Below are 24,541 nucleotides of genomic sequence, written 5' to 3' on the forward strand. Positions count from 1 at the left end.
GCTGTAGGTAGACAAGTTCTCAGGAAATACATTTGCTACCTCCCTTTCCCTGCCAGTGTGAGGCTAAATCAACTGGCTTCTCACCGATCTAAGATCATTCGTTTTTCCATGTTAGCTTTGCCAATTTTATGTTTTACATAACTGTTCTTGTGTAAAAGTCCTCTTACAAACATTGAACTTACATGTCAGCGATTTAGAGTCACTTCTCACACAGAAACATCAGAATGTAGGTTAAAATAATTTGATTTTTGATGCTTCATTGGTGGAAGAAGTGATTTGCATTTATTTTTTACATGTTAAATACAGAGCTGTGACAGTCTTGAACAAAATTTTTTTGTTATACAGTCTTTGGTGCTTGATTTGTTAATGTTGATGATTCAGGATTCTGAGTTGAGGATGTACAGAGGAAGGAAAGTGGTCAAGTGAAGTGTAGGGAGGTGAACGATGAGCCAACATAAAGAGATGGATTTGGCAAAATGCTCCAGGGCCAGGCAAGGTGAACTGTGAGACAGGCTTTGGAAAGAGTGGGAGTAGAAACCCCTCTATGAAGAGCTGTCAGCTGTTGCTTTCAGATGAGGGACTACTTCCTAATGAGAAAAGAAAAGGACCTTTTGGGCTGCCTTCATGTTTAACATAAGATCCATAGTTCTTTGGGAAGAACAAAGAATTGGCAGGATTCTAAAAGTAATTATTTTTAATCTCTTTAAAGTGTGTGTGTGTACACACGTATATTTAATTCAGCAGTATCATGAAAACTTAGCTTATATATATTTTTTTCCACTACTTGTAGACACCTCTGGATCAGAGGGTGAAATTATTTTTTTCAGTCCTTTTTGTGCTTGTAAATTTCTTAGGAAAAGAAAAATTGTAGGAAGGTTTTACTTAGGATGGGGAAGAAAAATTGTGTGGGTTTTTTTTTTTTAAGTTGGAATTTAAAATTTTTTTTTTATTTTTTGCTCTTGAGGGCTGCATCCCATGCATGTGGAAGTTCCAAGGTTAGGGGTCGAACAGAGCTACAGCTGTTGGCCTATGCCACTGCTACAGCAACGCTGGATCCTTTAACCCGCATCCTCATGGTTACTAGTTGGGTTTGTTCCACTGAGCCACACGGGAATTCCTGGAATTATTTTTTTAAGTTGATGTTACCTAAAATCAAATTATTCCCCCAAGGATTTACCATAAATCTGCCTTAACTCTGCTTCACTGGGACTTAAAATAATGTCTAGTTTTTGAGTTATTCTACAGATGTAACCCTGATGCAGTCAGTAAAATCTTTAGAACACTGGATTGAGATGACTGGCCTTTTATTTTCTGCCATTTATTCCATAGTCCTCCTAGGGAATTATGGTTGGTCTAACTTCCTAAAGTGAGGGAGTGATTTTAAAAAAACAAAATTATTTTTTGAGAAGATGTAGCTACTGGTGTAATAATCATTTTGATGTTAAATATTGTTATTTGTTGCATGCCTCCTTTTTATATGAAGGTAAAGTTTCAGATCCTTTGGGGTTTATCTTGTTCTCCTGCTCGTCTTAACATGATCATATATTTGAAATGACAGCCTGCGGTTAAAGGAGGTTTGTGAACATGCAAAGTATCTTTACCAAATCAGCTGATCTTAACCTCATTAGCTGGCACTGTATTCAAATATTCTGAGTTTAACTGGCTTAGACTTTTTTTTTGGTTTAGTGTTGAGAGATGAGAGGTGCTCATTTGGTCCTGTGTTATCCTATAAGACCTCTCAGTTTAAAAAAATTCACCTTGGAGTTCCTGTCGTGGCTCAGCGCTAATGAATCCAGCTAGTATCCATGAGGAGGCAGGTTTGATCCCTAGCCTCAATAAGAATCCGGCATTTTCATGAGCTGTGATGTAGGTTGTAGTTGTGGCTCCTATACTGCATTGGTGTGGCTGTGGCTGTGGCATAGGCCAGCAACTGTAGCTCCGATTCAATCCCTACCTAGCCTGGAAACTTCGTATGCCATGGGTGCAGCCCTAAAATTTTTTTTTTAATTTTTATTTAATGATTTTTATTTTTTTCCATTATAGCTGATTTAAAAAAAAATTAATCTTCCTGCCACCTGAATCCCCCCCCTTTCTCCTTGTAAATACTGGCTTCACACTATTTTTTTTCCTTGCTTTCTCTAGATTACAGTACCTACAGCCAAGCTGCAGCCCAGCAGGGGTAAGTCACATTTTCACAACAGTACTTTGGATGTGATTGGTTACTTTTTTTTTTAAAGTACAGAGCCTCCTGTAGTTGTATAGAATTTGGTGATGGGACCTGGATGTTCTGTATTCAGTTCACGCATATAATTTCTCTTACAGCTACAGTGCTTACACCGCCCAGCCCACTCAAGGATATGCACAGACCACCCAGGTAATCTTTAAAATAATTACTTACATGTGGCTGCATGCCCAAGTTAAATATTAAAGCAATAGCTAACATGGATCTTTTTCAGAAAATTTAAGAAAAGCGTAATATGCTTGTGATCATAAAATACACAGGTATTGGAGTTCCCGTCGTGGCGCAGTGGTTAACGAATCCGACTAGGAATCATGAGGTTTCGGGTTCGGTCCCTGCCCTTGCTCAGTGGGTTAACGATCCGGCCTTGCCGTGAGCTGTGGTGTAGGTTGCAGACGCGGCTCGGATCCCGCGTTGCTGTGGCTCTGGCGTAGGCCGGTGGCCACAGCTCCGATTCAACCCCTAGCCTGGGAACCTCCATATGCCGAGGGAGCGGCCCAAGAAATAGCAACAACAAAAAAGACAAAAATAAATAAATAAATAAATAAATAAAATAAAATACACAGGTATTTAAACTTTCACAGTGGGAGTGTCATTGTAAATGAAACCAACCTCAAACTGGGAGTTGCTAGCTTTCCTTTCCTTTCTAGTACTGTTTCTCAAGTTAGGTGCCTCACTCCATGCTTGTTCCTTTTGCATATTTTATAATGTTTAAATTTATTTAACTTAATCATATAGTAGTTCAGCAAAGGGAGGTGATATTAAGACATTTTGCAGATGAAAAAGTTGCAGTGTGTAGATATTACAGCATTCACCAGTAAGTAATGGGTCAGCTCTATGGCTACCTAACTATATATGGTTTCTGAGCTCTTTCTATACATGAGTCTGTGTTTTAAAGCCTAGGTCAACATTAACTAGAAATTAGCAACCTAGTGTTCTCAAGAGCACCTCAAATTTTAAAATGGTCTGTGGCATAAAATGAATACTACTAGCTCTGCCATGGAAACATTTTAGGACAGGCAGAATGTGGTCTCTGGCAGATCTTACATAACTAGTCATTCAGATTTAGAATGTGATCTTGCTAATATCTGAAAGAACAGCTCATTCCTTGCCAGGTTTTAAGTATTAAGATGTCCAAGTTCAAAAGACATTATTCTTGCTGCACTGACCTTAAGGAGACATGCAGTGTTCTTGTTTATTTTCTTTGAAGTGGTGTGATAATTTTTAAATCTTTGTTTCATGCGAAAATCTAGTTTTCAAAACTGACAGATTTTTAGCCCAAGTTTTATTTTCTTTCTCTTTGTTCATTTTGTCTTCTTAGCACTTGTTTCCATTTGCTATGACTTTGCTACACTAAGTATTGGTGATTATACACCTCTTCCCTCTTGCTCATCATTTGAGTGCATCTTGTTAATCTAAATCATTAAATTGAGATTTTGCCTAATTATTTCAGGAACTTTTTTGTAGGTCATGAAAATATGAGTGGATTGGATAAGGAGAAATGAACATTCATGACAGTTATTACTTGTTTTGGGTTTTTTTTTTCTTTTTTTTTTCTTTTTTTGGCCACCCTGGGGCATATGGAGTTTCTGGGCAAGGGATCAGATCCACGTTGCAGTTGTGACCGACACTGCAGCTGCAGCAATGCTGGTCCTTAATGCACTGTGCCAGGCTGGGGATCAAACCTGCATCTCTGCACTCTAGAGAGACACTGCCAGTCTCCCTGTGCCACAGTGGGAACTCCATTTGTCTTTTTTTTTTTTTTTTTAATCTTTTTTTATTAGAAAGCATATTTTTGACTTTGGTTTTCCAGGTTAGCAACTTAGAAGTCAGTTCCATTTTTTTTTCTCTCTTTTTGTCTTTTTTGTTGTTGTTGTTGTTGTTGTTGCTATTTTTTGGGCCGCTCCCATGGCATATGGAGGTTCCCAGGCTAGGGGTTGAATCGGAGCTGTAGCCACCAGCCTACGCCAGAGCCACAGCAACTCGGGATCCGAGCCGCGTCTGCAACCTACACCATAGCTCACGGCAAGGCCAGATCGTTAACCCACTGAGCAAGGGCAAGGACAGAACCCGCAACCTCATGGTTCCTAGTCGGATTCATTAACCACTGCGCCACGACAGGAACTCCAGTCAGTTCCATTTTATTGCTAAGATGCAAGGTTCTTGTATGAAGTTTCTTTTTTGATTTTTTTGGGTTTTTTTTGTTTGTTTTGTTTTGTTTTGTTTTACAGCCACACATGAGGCATAATGGAAGTTCCCAGGCTAGGGGTCGAGTTGGAGCTGCAGCTTGCAGCAACACCAGATCCTCAGCAAGGCCAGGTATCAAACCTGTGTCTGTGTCCTCACAGACACTGTGTTGGGTTCTTAATCTGCTAAGCCACAGCGGAATCTGCTGAGGAACTCCCTGTATGAAGTTCTTGAATCCTTTTTTCTTTGAGCAGGCATATGGGCAACAAAGTTATGGAACTTATGGACAGCCCACTGATGTCAGCTATACGCAGGCTCAGACCACTGCGACCTATGGGCAGACTGCCTATGCAACTTCTTATGGACAGCCTCCCACTGGTAAGACTTTGGAGAGACTTTTGGACCATGTTAGCTAGGGTGTTTGCTTAAAAGCTTGTTACTTGTGCTTTGGGGTATATATTCTGATCAATACCCTGGCATCTGGGAATCCTTTATTAGGAGGAGTGGGGTTGGGGTTTTTCGGGATTTTTTTTTTTTTCTTTTTCCTTTTACCTTGGGGGATCTCTAATAGAATGTGGGTGGGATAGAGTCCAAGGGAAAAAAGATCTTTTCCTTCTAACTGTTTTATACAGTGTATTGAATAATCTCACAACATAATGAAGAATATATAAAAGATTGTGCTAATGCTAGTGCTGGGTAAGAATGAGCTTTCTTAAACTGAGCTGCTTAAAAATCAAACCAATTTTCCCATCTGTTTGCTTCATCTGATAGTGTGCCCTCTACTTTTTTGTTTTGTGCTTTCCACAGTAGAAGGGACCAGTACAGGTTTGACTATCCTGCTCATTCTTGCATGGGAAATGCTTTCCATCTTGTCTAACCCTGTAATGTTAATTATTTAGGTGTTTTCATTTGTTTAACCCTCAAATATTCTAACATCACACACAACAAGGTGCTAATGGAAAACTGCTTTAGGTGCCATTTGCAGATCCATGTCCTTTTTTCTTTATGTGATTTTGGGAAAGGTTTTGCTTTGTTTTATTTTACATTATTTTGTGTCAGGCCCTAACAATAGTTGTTCACTTTCCCAAAGGTATTTCAGATGATTACTCCCCTATTCCCTGAAGGATAGATTGCATGATTAGATTTATTTAGAGGAACAGATTGCCACCCTGCATGTATTATGTTTGTCTGTAAATGTTTCGGTCCAGACACATTTTATTTTCTCAGTGTTGATTCTTTTAATCCATAGTATGTCTTAAATATATATAAAAACATTTCAGGGAGCTTTAAAAAAAAAAAAAAAACTAAGAATTAGAATAAACTTTATCCTAATACTGGGGTTGAAGTGGAGCGTGTGAAAATTTTACGTAACTTTTTGGCTGCAGTTGTGACATGTGAAAGTTCCCAGGGCAGGCATTGGACCTGTGCTGCAGTTTCAGCCTGTGCTATAACTATGGCACTGCCAGATCCTTATCCAGCTGCATTATACGGGAAATTCACAATTTTTACATAACTTTTTTTAGGTTCAGTGCTGTGTAACGTTCAGAACCCTTACTTCTCCCCGCCACCTACTCCTAACATCATCGTCATCATTATCATTGTTATAATATTTAGGAGTTCCCATAGTGGTTCAGTGGAAACAAATCTTACTAGGAACTATGAGGTTTGCGGATTTGATCCCTGGCCTTGTTCAGTGGGTTAAGGATCCGGCATTGCCGTGAGCCGTGGTGTAGGTAGCAGATAAGGCTCAGATCCCACCTTGCTGTGGCTTTGGCGTAGGCCAGTGGCTGTAGCTCTGATTCAACCCCTAGCCTGGGAACCTCCATGTGGCACAGGTGCAGACCTAAGAGGCAAAAAAAGAAAAAAAAATACTTGATACAAAAGTCTTAAGGATGTAAAACCTTTTATTAAAGTCATTGATAGGGAGAAACATCTGTAATTTATCTTTTTCGTGACATCTTTCATTTGATGGGAAGTACTTCCTAATCTACCTAATTAATGCATATTATTGAATAGGTTGGGAAATGTTTAAACATTCTATGAGTGTTAGTTGGCAACTATAGAAAAGGCTGGAACTGAAATTAAAGGGTTTGTATTTTCAGCACAGAATTTTGAAATTGTGAGAGAAACTTTACATAATGAAGCTGTTACATCTTTAATGAGATGTAATGGACATGTAACATTAGTTTCAGGTGTAAAACATAATGATTCTGTGTGTATATTGTGAAATGATCTCCATAATAAGTCTAGTTAACATGAATCACCATGCATCATCCTTTTGATGAGAACTTAAGATCTACTCTCTTAGCAACTCTATACAATGCAGTATGGTTAACTGTAGTCACCTTGCTGTGCATTACGTCCCCAGGACTGATTTATAATGAAGTTTTGTATCTTTTTGACCACCTTAACCCATTTAAAAAAGTATCTCAAATTAGGAGTTCCCGTCGTGGCGCAGTGGTTAACGAATCCGACTAGGAACCATGAGGTTGCAGGTTCGGTCCCTGCCCTTGCTCAGTGGGTTAACGATCCGGCGTTGCCGTGAGCTGTGGTGTAGGTTGCAGACTTGGCTCGGATCCCGCGTTGCTGTGGCTCTGGCGTAGGCCGGTGGCTACAGCTCCGATTCAACCCCTAGCCTGGGAACCTCCATATGCCATGGGAGCGGCCCAAGAAATAGCAACAACAACAACAAAAAAAAGACAAAAGAAAAAAGTATCTCAAATTAAATAAAACAGCTTAAATCTAGTCTTTGGATCATTTTTATAGTAATGTGATGAAGTCATTTGTAGGAAACCGTTTTCTAAGTTCTATAGAGCCATGTATTCGCTATGTCATTGAAAAAGTCCCATCATGACTGGTCACAAAAAGTGTAGGACATTCTAGTACAGAAACCGGTAGTTTGGATGAGCAAGAAATTGTACTTAATAAGGAATGTTAGTAGAGAATTTATAGTTTATGGAGGACCCTTCATAGCTCCCCTAATTCTCTCATGAACTTTTGGAATATAGAAACTAATATTAAACCTGGTGAGCAAATTGGGGCTGAACCAGACTGCGTAGGACTTAATAGTAAAGAGTAGGTTCAAGAGCACTTAGTAATTTTTTCTTTATTTCACACTGTCTTTACATATAAAATTTATTGGAGGATTCCCATTGTGGCTCAGCGGGAACAAACCTGGCTAGTATCCGTGAGGATGTGGGTTCGACCCCTGGCCTTTCTCTTTGGATTAAGGATCTGGCATTGCTGTGAGCTGTGGTATAGGTTGCAGATGTGGCTTAGATCCTGCATGGCTGTCGCTGTGGCATAGGCTGGCAGCCGCAGTTCCAATTTGACCACTACTCTGGGAACTTAAACATACCACAAGTGCAGCCCTAAAAAGCAAAGAAAGGGAAGAAAAGGTTATTGGATAATTATTGGAAGACATATATAAAAAGACTATTTTAGAAAATTTTGAAATTACACTTCGTGAGAAGGAGACTATATAAAGCTCAGTTCGTTAAGCTTTTAGAATGAGTTTTTACTATTCAAGTTGAGTAAAAATTTTAGTTGGTTTGTGTGATGTTTCTTAGTACCTTTTTCCTTGAATTTATCAACACAGTAGGTATGTTGTCTTTTTGCTTTTGGTCTTTTTTTTTAATTGTAATTAAATCATTCTGCCCTGTTAATTTTTGCTCATTTTGCTAGGCTGCTTAATGGGTACTACAATTAATTAAAATATTAACTGAGTCTCTTGCTGTATAGCACTACAAGGCTTTGTTGCTGAGTATTTTTATGAGTTCCCTTATTAAGTTTTGGTTTGTTTTTTAGTCTTGTACATCTTATAGGTGGCCTATTATGTAGGGTAAAAAAAATCTTTGTAGGAGTAATAGGGTGGGTGGACTAGATTCCAGTTAAATTTAAATAAATGAGTGCGTTATATGGTTGACATTAGGACTTTGCAAAGAACTTATAAACTAAATAAACAATTCAGATGAATACCATGCCAACTCAAAAAACTTCCATTGCTTGGGGCTCCCTGTTTTATGAAATATGCTTTCATTTACGTTTCAACCCAACAGGTTTGAGAAGGAAATTGATGTCTTTGTGTATAATTAATTTCACAGTTTTCCTAAAATGTTTGGGATGGAGAAGAAAGTATGGTCTGTGCTACAAAAGGTGACATTTTAGATTCAACAAAGGGGAAAGTTTCCTTGTGGCACAACAGGTTAAAGATCTCTCCGTAACTGCAGCTTGGGTTCAGTCCCCAGCCCAGAAACTTCCGCATTCCCTGAGTGCAGCCAAAAAAATAGATTGTACAGAGGGAAGTTGATATTTGTTTTTGGCCAGTAATTTGTTGAGTATAGTAAGGATGCTTTATTCTAACTGAAGTTTTAATGTTGAGGCCCTAAATCTTAACTAAAATGAGCAATAATAATTCATGATTTTGTTTTAAGTACTGAAACTTTTTTTACTTGAGTGAGGTTAGGATTTTTCTTTGATGGACATGTATGCTGACGGCTAGACCCAACTTTTTATTGCATGTCTCAACTTGTGCTCATTGACCATGAGGGAGGAGGGAGGAAAGGTTATAATACCTCTTAAATGAGAGGGACTCAAGTTAGGAGTCACAGGTTTGGGAGTTGTTTTGTTTTTGTCACACTCCAAGCCCAAGTTCCAGGTGAAAAGGCATGGATCCTGCCTGGTCTGACAGAGGCAGGAACTAGGGAGAGAACCTAGCTTCGTGTCTGAGGGCGGGTCTGTAACACTTGGCTAGGGAAATAACAAGAGGGCTATGGAGTCCACCGCTGGTATTGCTGAACAGGTGAACAGGGAAAAGACTCATTTGCTTATTGTAAGAAAATAAGAGAGAAATGGGGGTGGGTAATATGAGACTAGTCTAGAATCTCAAATGATTCTATCACGTGAAAGACATTTATCAAGGTTTACTTTGGGAATATTAAGTTTAATTTAAAGTAATTTATTAAAAAATTTAGGGAGTGCCCATTGTGGCTCAATGGTAAAGAACCCGATTAATACCCATGAGGATGCGGGTTCAGTCCACTTTTAATCCCTGGCCTCAGTGGGTTAAGGATCCAGTGTTGCCATGAGCTGTGGTGTAGGTCACAGACGTGGCTCGGATCCCATGTTGCTGTTGTGGCTGTCATATAGACTGGCAGCTGAAGTTCTTAATTCAACCCCTAGCCTGGGAACCTCCATATGCTGCAGGTGCGGCCCTAAAAAGCAAAAAAAAAAAAATTTCAGGATAACCTTTGTTGGTCATATGTATGTAAACCAATATAATTTGTACTATTATCTTTATTACTATGTGCCATTTCAAATCTTAGGGCTGGTAACAGGCATTTTCTTTTTTAGTTGTTTGTTACCTGAAACATTTATTAAATCTGCTAACAGAATTAGCAGTTCTCAGAGCGTTTAAACAACTGTTAGCATCTCACAGAAAATTAAACACAAGTTCTCTGCAATTTCCAATTTTCTTAAACATGAACTACCCGTGATGCTTAGGACTGAAAGCAGATAATTCCAAATGATAGATTTTAATGCTAAAATCTAGTACCTGGATCATTATTTTGTAGATACTTTTAAGATGCTGTGTCATTTGCCTTTTACCTCCTTTTCTGGGACATTTTATTCCTACTGGAGAGGTTTTGGAGTACTTAAGTAGTTTGTTGAAAAACTAGTTAAGAAGGCCTGCTAGCAAAACCAGTATAGAATCGGAGTTCCCATCATGGCACAGAGGTTAACCAATCTGACTAGGAACCATGAGGTTGCGGGTTCGATCCCTGGCCTTGCTCAGTGGGTTAAGGATCCGGCGTTGCTGTGAGCTGTGCTGTAGGTTGCAGACGCAGCTTGGATCCCTCGTTGCTGTGGCTCTGGCGTAGACCGTTGGCTGCAGCTCTGATTCGACCCCTAGCCTGGGAACTTCCGTATGCCATAGGAGTGGCCCAAGAAATGGCAAAAAGACAAAACAACAACAAAAAACCAGTATAGAATCATTGAAAACAGACTTGTCTCTTATTGACTCTTTTCAGGGGTGGGGGGCAAAAGGGGGGTCCTTTTTGTCTATACCAGCACTTTTCTATGGCCTACTCTCTCTCGGTTAGGTGTGGTTTAAAGCAAAAGAGTGCTTTGCTGAGAACTGAGTGTTTTCGGAGAACTTAGGCCTTAAATATTGGTTTGTTGCTACTTTTACTAAAGGGGAAATATGTAAAGGGGTTAAATATGATCATTGAAAGTAGGTGGTTTACAAATTGTTCTGTTAACAAGTGTCTAGGCAGATCCCTGAGAAGCCAAGTATCTGATGGAGTTCTCCTTTGTTCTAGGATATTCTACTCCAACTGCCCCCCAGGCATACAGTCAGCCTGTCCAGGGGTATGGCACTGGTGCTTATGATACCACCACTGCTACGGTCACTACCACCCAGGCCTCCTACGCAGCTCAGTCTGCATATGGCACTCAGCCTGCTTACCCAGCTTATGGGCAGCAGCCGGCAGCCACCGCACCTGCAAGGTAAGGCCCCCTCATCTACTCATAACGCTACCTGTAACAGCCTCAGGCTTTCAGGAGAAAGCTACCCTGCACACTGAGAGAATCCATGACTTGGTTCTTTATTAATGCTTATTCGTATACTTAGATATTAACTGTTCTTGAGTCACACCGCAGACACATTATATGCTTCACTTAGTAGAGAAATGGTGCCCATCCAGGGGCCAGAATGAGGAATGTTACCAACCAGGTCGTCTACAGGTTTCAGAAGAGTGAACCCTTCAATAGGAGGAGGCTATTGTGTTTCCTTTGCTAAACCCAGAAGAAAATTGTGTGGTTTCCTCACAGTAGAACAGCTGATAGAATTGTACTTAGATGCCTTTACCTTTGGTTTCATTGACCCTGTAAATGGTTAACGGCTTTCTCTGGGAAAAACACTGTAGTTCACAGTTGGGGTGGAGGTAGTAGCATCATATGTTTCAAGAAGTAGTTACAGGATCCTGTTGCTGACAGTAAAGAGTGTCTCCATATCCAGTTGTTAAACACTAATGTCTCACCTTTAAGGAGTTGACATGATTTTCTCTGTATTACATATTGGCTTTGGTAATCCAAATATCACAGACAAATATTTATAAATTCTTAACTAGGCGCCCTGCTGTGCTATAGGGTGACTGTTTTGAGCAACAAAGTTCATAACTCCATGACTGATGAGCAGGTAAACAGTATTAATTATTCCTTAACAGAAGATTTTACATATTTAGGCAGTGCACTTAGATGTCTTCTCCGTGTAGTCTTCAAAGGAACATTGAATCTGGTTACAAGAGATCAACTTGTAACCTAGATTTTGTCTACTGTAGAGGTAAGAAATTAGCTCTGGCAGACACTCATGAGATTACTTCTGAAATGCACTGTGGGTAATCAGTGAATTTAGTAGTTTACATCTGCTAGACATCCTATGCAATGGTGAGTGTTACACTGATTCCTGTACGGCCCCAATTCGGTGGACCTAGCATCTTCTCCTATGATTGAAGTCCCATTTGATACTCCATTGCAACAGTAAATCCAAGCCATAGCTGGGGTGGGGGTGGGTAATGTATTAATTGGTCTGAATAAGTCATCCTTTTTGGTTCCTTTTTCTTAATTTTTCAATCCTTAACACTTTAAAACAATTGTCTGTCTCATGATCAGTGACAGCTACTCTTCCACTGGAAAGAGGGGGCTTGTGACCATTTCAGCTCTTTGGAAAAACCAGTACTTCCACATCCTCTCTGGTCTACTTGCTGACTCTTGGACTTTGTTTAAAATAGCTCAAGTTCACTTGCTACAACCCTGTTACAAACTGTTAGGGCTAGGGGGTAACAGAAACCTTGGTTTTCTCCTTGGTATTAAAGTTGATTTTTGTCACTTAACTAGGATGTCTTTCAGTTCATCTGAGCATGAGAGGAGAGAGTGTGTTAGTCTGTCTGCCTCTCTGTGTGTGTGTCCCTGCTATTTCCATTATGGAGACCTCAAGGCAAATTTTGATTAATGTATAGAAGTTCAAGTTAGGAAATGGTTTTTTTTTTTGGTCTGTTCTTCATAAATGAGAAACTGACCCATAGATCATCCAAGCTTGTACATGCCATGGACTTACATAAATGTTATTCTAACCTAAAGTTTGCATTAAGTTTTTTGTTTTGTTCGTCATAAATTTGTTTGTCCCTGACAGTCTTTTTTGAGAAAAGGCATTTTCTTCCTGAACAAACCTCCTCCTCTCCCAGATCTCTTAAATTGACAGCACATAATACTGTAACTACTTTCTATAGTTATTGATAATGAAACAAATGGAGCGTGTTAATGTCTCTTCTGTGGATGTGATTAATTCTCCCCCATCTTTAGCGTTCTCTTCCAGCGGAAACAGTTGGACCAACAGTGGGTTTGATGTATTTATTTTACAATTGTATTTATTTTCCAGACTCAATTCTAACATTCCTTATTGCTCATAGATTGTAGTGTTCTTATCCAAGAGTTTTGTGGTTAAGAAAAAAGTCTTCACTTTTTTATTTCCCCTTTTAGACCGCAGGATGGTAACAAGCCCGCTGAGACTAGTCAACCTCAATCTAGCACAGGGGGTTACAACCAGCCCAGCCTAGGATATGGACAGAGTAACTACAGTTATCCCCAAGTTCCTGGGAGCTACCCCATGCAGCCAGTCACAGCACCACCATCTTACCCTCCTACCAGGTCAGTCTTCTTCTCACTCTTCTTCTCATGGCCAATGAGCTAGTAGAATAAAAAAACAGATCTTTTTCAAGCTGTTGACCTGCCTGCTTCTGCTTCCTCAGGTGAGATATATTATCTGACTCTCCCAGTGATAAACCAGACCATGTATTGTGGATTAAAATCTTAGTCTTAGGTTCGGACAGCCAAAAACTTTGCTCTCTGAATACAAAAACATTTTTACCACTTTAGGTTCGTTCTTTTAATTTTGTTCTTTTAGTTTATTCAGATGAGAGACAAGTACGTGAAAGCAGGTAAACAGAACCATGGAAGCCACCTTCTCAAATACAGTTGGGTAAAGTGCAGGACATTATTTTAGAAAAAGAAACTTCACCTTAATTTATATTGAACTTAACTCAGAAGTTCATTCATGCACCAGTCTTTTAATGGTTAGGCCAAGGCTTTTCTTTTTTTTTTTTTTCTTCTTTTGGCTACACCCATGGCATGCAGAAGTTCCTGGGCCGGGGATTGAACTGACACCACAGTGGTGGCAATGCCAGGTCCTTAATTCACTAAGCTGCCAGGGAACTCCCTAGGCCTTTTCTTTTGACTAAGGGTTTCCTTGTTCTGCATTTTTGTCTTTTATTAACCACACCAGCAGCTACAACGAAAACCAATTTTGGTTTGTTTGGGGTTTTGGGGGGGGGGGTTGTGGTGGAGGTTTTTTGGTTTTTTGCCATTTAGGGCCGTACTCCTGGTGTATGGAGGTTCCCAGGCTAGGAGTCAAGTCAGAGCTGTAGCTGCTGGCCTACACCACAGCCACAACAACACAGGATCTGAGCCACATCTGCAACCTACACCACAGCTCACAGCAACACCAGATCCTTAACCCAAGGATCAAACCTGTGTCCTTATGGATGCTAGTCAGATTTGTTAACCACTGAGCCATGATGGGAACTCCCAGTTTTGGTTTCTGTATAAAGTTGTTTTACATTTAATTTGATGCAGATTTTCAAGTAAATTGTCTGAATTGTGTCAACTTAGCTTTGGTAAAATTAACAGTTCCCTTTTTTGTACTCATTTCATTGGTTTATGCATTAAAGTGCAGCAGACATGAACAGGTTTAGGAGCAAATACAGCTGACTGGGTAAGTGTGTCTGTATGCTTGGAGCAGCAATGGGCAGGGCTTGAGCAGTTCTTCCCCAGGACCCACCCACACCTGTCAGCCTGAGAGCACTTCATCTGGCCAGTTGAATAGGTGCACTTGGTGTGAAGAGAGGCTTTTGAATCCTTACAGCTGTGGTGAGGGAGATAGTGATCGAGTCTTAGTTTAAATGTTCTTAGAATTGTAAAATGTGTTGTCTTTTTTGTCTGGGTCGGGGGTTTTTTGTTTTTGCCTTTTAGGGCCACACCTGCTGTGTATGGAAGTTCCCAGGCTAGTGGTCGAATAGGAGCTCCAGCTGCCGGCTTATGCCATAGCCACAGCAACTCGGGATATGAGCCACGTCTGCAGCCTACACCACAGCTCATGGCAACACCAGATCCTTAACCCACTGAGCAAGGCCAGGGATCAAGATACCCAAGAGCTCATGGATATTAATCAGGTTTGTTTTCACTGTGCCACAACAGGAGCTCTCCTTTCTTGTTTTTTATTACTGTGATTCATCTAGAGTTTAATACTAGTTCTCTTAAGCTTTATTTCTGTGTAAGAATTTACTTTTGGTTAGTGTCTCTGCCATGTAGTTGGTATATGTAATGATGACTCTCAGTCTAACATTCCTCTTTCATGCAGTTGCCATGATTCTAACGTCCTCTGGTCCATTTTTTCTTGTTTTTTTTTTTTCTTTCTTTCTTTCTTTTTGCCTTTTCTAGGGCCGCACTCGTGGCATATGGAGGTTCCCAGGCTAGGGGTCTAATTGGAGCTGTAGACGCCTGCCTACGCGCCAGAGCCACAGCACCTCGGGATCCAACCCACGTCTGTGACCTACATCACAGCTCACAGCAATGCCGGATTCTTAACCCACTGAGCAAGGCCAGGGATCAAACCCTCAACCTCGTGGTTCCTAGTCGGACCCATTAACCACTGCACCATGATGGAAATTCCCATCTTTTCTTTATTAATGCCCAGATTTCATAGATGATCAGGCTTGTCTGAAAGTTTGACTGAAACTGTGTACAGTAGCCATTTGAAACTTAGACTTATTCTCAAGGGATAAGTGGCCACACAGACACACACCAGATGGCCTTGTACCTTCAGGGAAATTATCACGCAAGGGAATTATTGAAAACAGCCTTAGAACTGAATGCCACACTTAACTTTGCCTCCTTTATCTCAATGCCTTTTTCCTGGGTCCACCTTCCTTGGGTGCACATGTGCATATTCTTCCCTTAGTACCACGTGAACTCCCAAATGGGCCTGAATTTGGTTAAGAATAGCTATTGGGGTTTTTTGGTTTGGGGTTTGGGTTTTTTGGCTTTTTTAGGGCCGCACCCACGGCATATGGAGGTTCTCAGGCTAGGGGTCTAATCAGAGCTGTAACTGCTGGCCATGGCCACGCCAGATCCGAGCTGCATCTGCGACCTACACCACAAGCTCATGGCACTGCTGGATTTTTAACCCTCTGAATGAGACCAGGGATCAAACCCGCAACCTCACGGTGCCTAGTCGGATTTGTTTCCGCTGTGCCACAACGGGAACTCCAAGAATAGCTCTTGTTTTAATGAGAGCAAGGCACAAAGGGGGAGACTCTAATGGTTGTACATTTTGTAGATGGATTTGTTTTTGTCTTTTTGCTATTTCTTGGGCCACTCCCACAGCATACGGAGGTTCCCAGGCTAGGGGTCGAATCGGAGCTATAGCCACCGGCCTACGCCACAGCCACAGCAACGCGGGATCCGAGCCGCGTCTGCAACCTACACCACAGCTCACGGCAACGCCAGATCCTTAACCCACTGGGTGAGGCCAGGGATCGAACCCGCAACCTCATGGTTCCTAGTCAGATTCATTAACCACTGCGCCACAACGGGAACTCGGGATTGTTTTTAATAATATCCCCTACCTCATTCAGAGCTTTTATGATTTGCTTGTTTTAAATTCAATATGACATGTGGATACATAGCAAGTAACTATATTTGTAAGGGTTTCTCTGTCACATGCTATAGATGTCTCATATTTAGGAAACCTTCTTAACAAGCTCCTTTTTCTTTTTCTTTTTTTTTTTCAGCTATTCCTCTACACAGCCGACTAGTTATGATCAGAGCAGTTACTCCCAGCAGAACACCTATGGGCAGCCGAGCAGCTATGGACAGCAGAGTAGCTATGGTCAACAAAGCAGCTATGGGCAACAGCCGCCCACTAGTTACCCCCCCCAAACTGGATCCTACAGCCAGGCTCCAAGTCAATATAGCCAACAGAGCAGCAGCTACGGGCAGCAGAGTGAGTTGCTAAGAGAGAAAACAAAATGAGAATGATTATGTTTGGAGTTTCTGAAATAGGGAAATGCTCTTTACTATTGTGTATGGACTCCAGGATGCATCTTGAGGGTGTAATATCCTGGCTAACATCCTGGCTTTTCTCCAATATAATTGTCATTAGTATGCCTTAACAAAAAAAGAGAAAAGAATTTGTAACTGACTAGAGAAAATGTTTCAGGCTGCCAGCCCGGCTCTCTCTGGGGAAGAGTGAGTGAAGCCAGCATTTCTTACAGCCTGCTCACCACCTCATTAAGAGGGAGTGAGCAGTTAGCTCTTGAACACAATAGCAGTTTTGATAGTCAAGCAAATGCTGTTTTGTTTTTGTTTTTTGTTTATATGCATAAAGCAAAAAAGAAAAAGTCCTCACAGAATACTTAGTTTTATTTATGTGGAGAAGTAACCAGAAAATTGTCTTGACAATTTAATCTCTACCTGGACTGTTACTTTAATTAAATTTCATCCACGACTGTGTCTCATTTGTAACAATGAGATGAGCAGTGCTACTTGATGGACACTATCCCTTAGCAACCCCCAAGAAACCGGGGTCTATTTTTGTGAACTCTTGAATGTGGTTTAAAGTTTTTGGAGACATCCAAGGATACAGAACCCTTTAAACTGTTGGCCAGAGTCCTTTTGTTTGTTTGTTCGGGAGTGGTTTATTCTAGACTAACTATATGAGGTTACTTAAGCCTTGATGAACCAGCATTTATGGTTGAACCTAAAAAAGCCTGCTGATTGGGGTGCTTAATCAGGTGTAAAGAAGATGATGGTGCCTTGGTTAGTGCCTTGCAATTGAGATTTCTATGGTCCAGGAGAAAGTGCAACAGGCAGTGGTGTAAGTGCTGGTCCATGGCTTACAGATGTGACTCTTTCCTCAGGTTCATTCCGACAGGACCACCCCAGTAGCATGGGTGTTTATGGGCAGGAGTCTGGAGGATTTTCCGGACCAGGAGAGAACCGGAGCATGAGTGGCCCTGATAACCGGGGCAGGGGAAGAGGGGGATTTGATCGTGGAGGCATGAGCAGAGGTGGGCGGGGAGGAGGACGCGGTGGAATGGGGTAAGAGCAAACCTTTTCTCCTTTTACCTAATTTTGTTTCATCCATAGGATTTTCAATGGAAAGAAGGGACTGAAAGACATAAGAAATTTATTTCTGCATTTCCATGGATAATCTGATGAGCCCAAGCCATCTTCCAAAACATGGAAATGTCATCTCTGTGGCATATATATAAGTGGCAGTTTGCTTTTTTCCCTGCCAGTCTACTTGGTTGGGTTGGGGAGAACAAAGAATGGTTTTGAAACTAGAGCTTTCAGTTCCCTTCATGGTTTCCAGAGGTCAAAAGCCTCTGTGGGTAATAGACTTGGGATGGAACACACACAACCCTTCTCTAACAACCCTAGGTTTTTAACTAATTGCCTCTGAATGGTTGTCTTGAAATACCTGGTGTATATACTGCAGAAAAGGAATGCAGCTGTTTTCCACAGTGTTTGTCCCCAACTTCTGTTTGTACTTGGAACTGTTGAACATAATGATGAAGAGCTTGGTCCCATAAGCCTTGAACCCATGGCCTGAGGTGCACCTGGTACACAGAAAATTCCAATAACTTTTTGCAGAGTAATGTATGTACTTATAGAATCACTCTCCCCATTGGAGATTTTGAGAAGTCTAAATCGGTTTGACCATTTTGATTGATGGCACAATCTGGTTTAGAAAACTTTGTTTAGATAGATCAGTAACATAACCTGCTACCTGTGCCTGCCCTTCCCCTCCCTTGTCCCATCCCCCTCTTCCCTTTCTGGTGTCTATACTTTGATGAAGGTGAGGTATGATGTTGGTTAACATAATCCAGAAGGCTTAGTTCTGTGTGTGTTCTGTCCCTATATAAATAGTTTAAAAGTTATGCAGAATGTTAACATAAGTATAAATTGGAGTTGGTGCTGCTGTTGATTCAAGGAAAAACTGAACTAGAATTTCTCTTTTTTAAGAAACGTACTTCAAAATTAAATACATTAAAAATTTGATCTTTAATTCTTATATTGGCAAATCTGTTTACTGTTGAACAACACTGGCTTAAAATACTGCTTCGCATATTCTGCATAACTTAAAAAGTCTGGTGAAATCTTTATTGGAAGAAACAGTCATTTTACAACATGGAAAAATTTATGAATAACTTAGTAAAAAGTAAATTTAATCTTTTGATTAAATGAAGAATGTCATTCCATTATAAAGGTTTCACTTCTTTATGGATGTTTTAAATAGATGTAGACACTTGAAATTACTATCATCACGTCTCCAATCACCTAGAATTCTTAGCATTTTTCGATTACAAAACCAATTTCAAGTTTATTCATCTTAATTCTTCAGAAGTAGTAATTCTACTAATTTTACTAGACTTTGTTAGTAGAGGGGTTCCCTCCTTGTGGGTGGAGAAGTCTTTCCTGAAGCCATAGAAAAAATCATGGCTTTCCCCATAGGTTTTTCAACAGACTGTGAAGCAGTCGGTTGGATCCTTTGGGGGCAGGACAAGGGCCTTCCCCTCTCTTTTTTTATTGTGGTGTGGTGATGGTTTTCAGTGTCTTCTGCAGGTAAGGCACTCAATGTTGTTAACATGCCCTTTTTCATTGCCTCAGTATTTTGATATTTTCATTGGCTGTTAAACGTGGAAACTTTTTAACATGCTTTGTCGCATTTATATGCTACAGGTTACAAAGTGAGAGCCTTGTATACACTTCAATACTTAAAAAGTACCCGTACTCAGTACTCAGCCGGCAGCATAATGAAAAGTGGGACTAGACACGGTGTCCATATGGAGAGGAAAAATATACATAGAATATTTTTAACAAAATGTATTCATTGTATAAATGGAATCCTTCTGTAACTTTGGTAACTGCATACTTGTTGTTTGGTAATGAACCAGAGGAGGTATAATACTCTAGAATTGTGTAACATTAAAGTGTAAACTTTTGTGTTTAAAGAGAGAGAACATTTTATGGTGTGTACTTTTAAAAAGGAAACAAAGCTGCATGCAACAGCTTGAAATTGTATATTTAGGTATTAAAGGTGCAATACTGGTTAGAAAAAAGCTCAGGGCCTCCCACTGAGGAGCTGCCTTTATTTAATTTTACTTAATTTTAAAGAAAAACCAAAAAGGCCCGATTCGTATCTCTTCCCACCTCCCTTTAAATACATAAGGCAGTGATTTTATACTGCCATTGTCATTGTTCTCAACTGAAATGTCTATAAAGTTGCACCCCCAGTCTGTGGAGCCTTGGTATTTGTTGTACATTCTCCTTTCACAGCGATTGTTAAACCCATTAGTGCCCTGAAGTGTATGGCTTTATGCTGAAGATCTGCTGGATGCGTCCTCTGGTGTGTGTTGTAGGCCTTTACTGTGGTGTCTCCTGCTTTATTATACTGTGACTTGTTAGGAAGCCCAGGGCCTCACTTGGCTCTCCCTTGGGAGAGGTGAGGGTGCACCTTTATGAACATGGAAAGGTTCATCACAGCAGTTGCCCCAGCTTGCTACTCCTCTCCACACCAAGCTTTCCCTGTTTTTCAGCTGATGGGGTGGGTGTTTGGGATGTATTTTTCCCCCAATTTGCCATGTATTGCACTATTAATACCAGCCCCCGAAATGAAAGGAGCCAACCACACTGGTGTGTACAATCAGACAAGCAAGGTTGTATATAAAGGAAATTTGAGCAAGCTGCCCTGAAGAAAGGCATAGTGACAAGATGAGAGAGATGCATTGTTTGGAGATGTGTTAGCCAGTGCCCTTCTTCCCCACGAGCCCCCCCAAGGCTCAGAGCGGTACTGGCTTTTAAAGGGAAAGGCCTTCATTTCTTCGTTTATCCCCCCAGCAGCGCTGGAGAGCGAGGTGGCTTCAATAAGCCTGGTGGTAAGTTTTTGAGTATTACCATGGATAGTGTTAAAAAAAATACAGTCAGTTTTTAGAAAACTATAATTTTTTGTTAGTTTCATAAGCGGTTTAAAAATGATCTATACAAAAGAGACTAATGGGTACTGCCGGCATTGTCTTAGGGGTAATAAGGTTAACCTATGGTTACAAAACAAAGGGTAACTTGAAGTATTGAGCAACTGCTTCTGTAATATGGGGGAGAGTACATTTTTTTAAATTTGGTTTATTTGGAGGAAAAAAATTGATTTAAATTTAACACTAATTTGGCACATAAGCATTGCGAGTGTATTTGGTTAATGGTTTAAAAGCAAACCCTAGCAAACCTTTCACAGATGTTAAAGGGGCACTGCTCCATTTTAGCAGTGCGGGTCATTTTGAATTTAATGAAGCCCCATCAAATGGTGGTATAGTAGATAGTTATGTGTGTTTGTAAGGTTTGTAGCTTGCAAGACGTGCACTAATAATATTTTATATGATCTTTCCTGGTTGGCAGGACCCATGGATGAAGGACCAGATCTTGATTTAGGTAATTTTGAATTCCTGAATATTACATTGTGCGTTATAAACACATAGCACAAAAGTAAGTGCAGGTTTAAGTTCAGCAGCCTGGTAGATCATTGTGATATTCTTGCTGTCAGAGGTGGTTTGGGGCTTCCTTTATCTTGAGTTACTACTCATAATAACCTTAAAAAACAGCAGAGTAAAAGGAGTAAACCAGAAGTTCCTTGGCATCCTTGTTAGCATGGTTGGTAGTTCTCTTAGCTTTGTGGTGAATACCAGTGGGCAGTAGTGACCAGTTGGTTAATAAACCTCTGTGATACAGGGCAATAACTCCTTCTGTCTACTTTTCTCTGGAAGGCCCGCCTGTAGATCCAGACGAAGACTCTGACAACAGTGCAATTTATGTGCAAGGGTTAAATGACAATGTGACTCTAGATGATCTGGCGGACTTCTTTAAGCAGTGTGGAGTTGTGAAGGTAAGTAAAAGCATAACCTTGTGATCTGGCAGATCTTCCAGCCACAGAATATAAAAGAATTGACTTGAGTTTCTGGAGTTGTTTGACTTTTCCTTTTGGGCCATCCATATTGTGATTTGCTCCTTAAAATAACAGTAACAACAAAAAAAGTCGTTTTTGAAGTACCTGGTGTATGTCTTCCCTTCTCAATTTTATCCCTTCTCCCCACCCCCATCCTGAATTTTTTACCATTCCTTTTCTTCATTTTATACATGTACCCTCAGTAATATTTTGTTGCATTTTTTTTGGGGGGGGGGGTCCTTCTTCAGGGCTGCACTCGCAGCATATGGAGGTTCCCAGGCTAGGGGTCCAATTGAAGCTGTAGCTGCTGGCCTACACCACAGCCCACGGCAACGCCAGATCCTTAACCCACTGAGGGAGGCCAGGGATCAAACCCACAACCTCATCGTCCCTAGTCGGATTTGTTAACCACTGAGCCACAGTGGGAACTCCTGTTGCACATAATTTTGAAGAATATTTATTAAACACTACTGTAAGGCAGCACTATTCTAGAAATAAACTGGGAACAAACACATAAGCACCCTTGGAGTTTATAGTGAGGAATGTATAGTAAAAAGGAATATAGCTGTACTGCGTTCATTGATGGTAATTGTTAGGAAAATAAATACAGCAAGAAGAGCAGGGATAAAATGAGGAACAGAGCCTTTCAGAGCAGGGAAGTAATTACAGAATAATGAAGGGAATAGTGAAGCAGGGGGAGCTTTCCCAGCAAGCTCCAAGAGGCTGGTGTGGCTGTTTCAGTCTGAGCTACTGGAATGATGGTAGGATTATTAGATGTGAAAGAAAAACTCAGATTTCGGGGGTTAGTGTGTGTGTCCTTAAGTCAGAATCTCAAAAGTATGGACATCCAGTATTTCATTTTATAATATTGCATGGAGTTCCTGCGGTGACATAACAGGTTTGGCCACAGGATTGGCATCTTGGGAGCTCTGGGACACAGGTTTGATCCTCGGCCTGACACAATGGGTTAAGGATCCAGGGTTGCCACAGTTGCCAGGGCTTAGGTTGCAATAATCACAATCAAAACATTGTAAATCAACTATACCTTAAAATATACATATATGTATTCATACATTCTCTTACTATTCAGTATATAAGCCATGCTCCAGTGAACATTCTTGTATGTGTCTCCTGATGTGCTAATTTCTCAAGTGGATATACAGTTGATTGTCATTCATGATAGTTAGGTTCTATCAAGTCACTATAAACATGGAATTGGTGAATTCTGAACTATTTGATCCTAGAGGGAGTATGTACAAATACATACATCAACACACCCTTATATAGTTTATAGTCAGAAATTCTAGGCATTCCCACCATGGCACAACGGGATTGGCAACATCTCTGCAGCACCAGGATGCAGATTCAATCCCTGGCCTGGCACAGTGGATTAAAGGATCTGGCGTTGCCATAGCTGCGACATAGGTTACAGCTGTGGCTCAGATCTGATCCCTGGCCTAGGAGCTTCATGTGCTTCAGGGTGGCCAAAGAAAATAAGGAAATTCTAAAAACCATTCATCCTGATAGAGCCTGTCCATTTCATTTTACAAAAGAGGAAAAAAGGTTCAGAAGTGTGACTTGTCAAAGTTGATATTCAAATTCATCCAGGTAGTCCCAGAGCCAGAACTTACAGAAATGCTTCATCCCCCCTCCCACCTCCATCCCCACCATGGTCCATGGGTCTGGTCATTTCCAGAAAGAGCTGGAGGAGGGAAACATGATCTTGTTTCTATCTTGTTTCTCCTCAGCTGGGAACATGTGTATTAGGCACCTTAATTTTTTCACACTGCATTATCTGCAAATCACAAAAAGCCACAAGTATTGATTTTGGAGTTAAATTTCAACAAGTAGGCAAATTAGCAAAAATTGAATCCACAAATAATGAGAACTGACTATATACCCAGGTGTACAACTGCTGGTTCTTAAGGTGTGTACCTGTTGAACCTCTCAGAGTAACTGTCTGGCTGACCATCATAGACTCCTGCCAGCATTCCTGGCAGTGCATCCAAGACATCCTTCAGGGCTAATGGAAATCACCTTTTTTTTTTTTCTTTTTTGTCTGCTCACTGGCACATGGAGTTCCCAGGCCGGGGATCAGCTCTGAGGTATAGTTGCAACCTAAGCCACAGCTGTGGCAATGCCAGATCTTTAACTCACTGTGCCAGGCTGGGGATCAAACCTGCGTCCCAGCACTCCAGAGAGGCCACTGATCCTCTTGCACCACGGCAGGAACTTCTCACCTGACTTTTTTTCACTTTTACCAATATGGTAGAAGAAAATGAAAATGTGGTTTGATTTGTTTTTCCCAAGTTGTTAATGTTGTTCAAATGGCACTGCGGCCTGACTGCGTCCTAGGAGGTGGCTGCTCTCTCAGGGTACCTGTTAGTGTGAGCAGGGTGCTGGGGCGGGTGCAGGGACACCAAAGAAGATGGGGGTGGGGCCCACACTGTTCATTCACAGTATTTGGAACTTTGCACTTACCTTGGTTTTTGTCTTTTTGCCTTTTTTAGGGCTGCTCCTGCAGCACATGGAGGTTCCCAGGCTAGGGGTCTGATTGGAACTGTAGCCGCCGGCCTACACCAGAGCCATAGCAACTTGGGATCCAAGCTGCGTCTGCGACCCACACCACAGCTCACAGCAACACCAGATCCCTTAACCCACTGAGCAAGGCCAGGGATCGAACCTGCAGCCTCACGGGTGCCTGTCAAGTTCATTAACTGCTAAGCCACAATGGGAACTCCTTATCTTGGTTTTTGTGATAAACCACACCTAAGAGGAAAAAAATCTTCTAAGTACATGTTTGTGATAGCAATTAGGAAATAAAGTCACGCGTAATTCCACCACTCAGAGAAACTAAGATTCTTCTGAATATGTGTCTGGAAAATTACTGCCTTTGGCAGTTTAAAGGACTTGGCTGAGTTTGATTATGGACTCTCTCCCCGCCCCCCCCCAAAAAACTAGTATATTTTGATCCTACCTTAGCTATGCTATCTTATGTCTAG

General features: G+C 41.0%; 1 protein-coding gene across 5 annotated transcripts in view; it reads left to right on the top strand.

The window, feature by feature from the left end:
- EWSR1 (EWS RNA binding protein 1) overlaps positions 1-24,541 on the top strand; it is a 30,387-nt gene that overhangs the window by 2,356 nt on the left and 3,490 nt on the right. For 2 of the 5 annotated variants that reach the window (XM_047761410.1, XM_047761411.1), the window contains exons 2-11: positions 2,143-2,179; positions 2,323-2,374; positions 4,681-4,804; positions 10,747-10,933; positions 12,965-13,132; positions 16,333-16,544; positions 17,461-17,641; positions 20,444-20,481; positions 20,996-21,028; positions 21,361-21,479. In XM_047761410.1, the coding sequence (XP_047617366.1) occupies positions 2,143-2,179; positions 2,323-2,374; positions 4,681-4,804; positions 10,747-10,933; positions 12,965-13,132; positions 16,333-16,544; positions 17,461-17,641; positions 20,444-20,481; positions 20,996-21,028; positions 21,361-21,479 (1,151 nt within the window). The remainder of the gene's footprint in view (positions 1-2,142; positions 2,180-2,322; positions 2,375-4,680; positions 4,805-10,746; positions 10,934-12,964; positions 13,133-16,332; positions 16,545-17,460; positions 17,642-20,443; positions 20,482-20,995; positions 21,029-21,360; positions 21,480-24,541) is intronic. The other 3 variants (XM_047761412.1, XM_047761413.1, XM_047761414.1) reach the window with 2 other exon arrangements.

This window comes from Phacochoerus africanus, chromosome 15, assembly GCF_016906955.1.
Source record: "Phacochoerus africanus isolate WHEZ1 chromosome 15, ROS_Pafr_v1, whole genome shotgun sequence".
Classification (NCBI taxonomy): domain Eukaryota; kingdom Metazoa; phylum Chordata; class Mammalia; order Artiodactyla; family Suidae; genus Phacochoerus; species Phacochoerus africanus.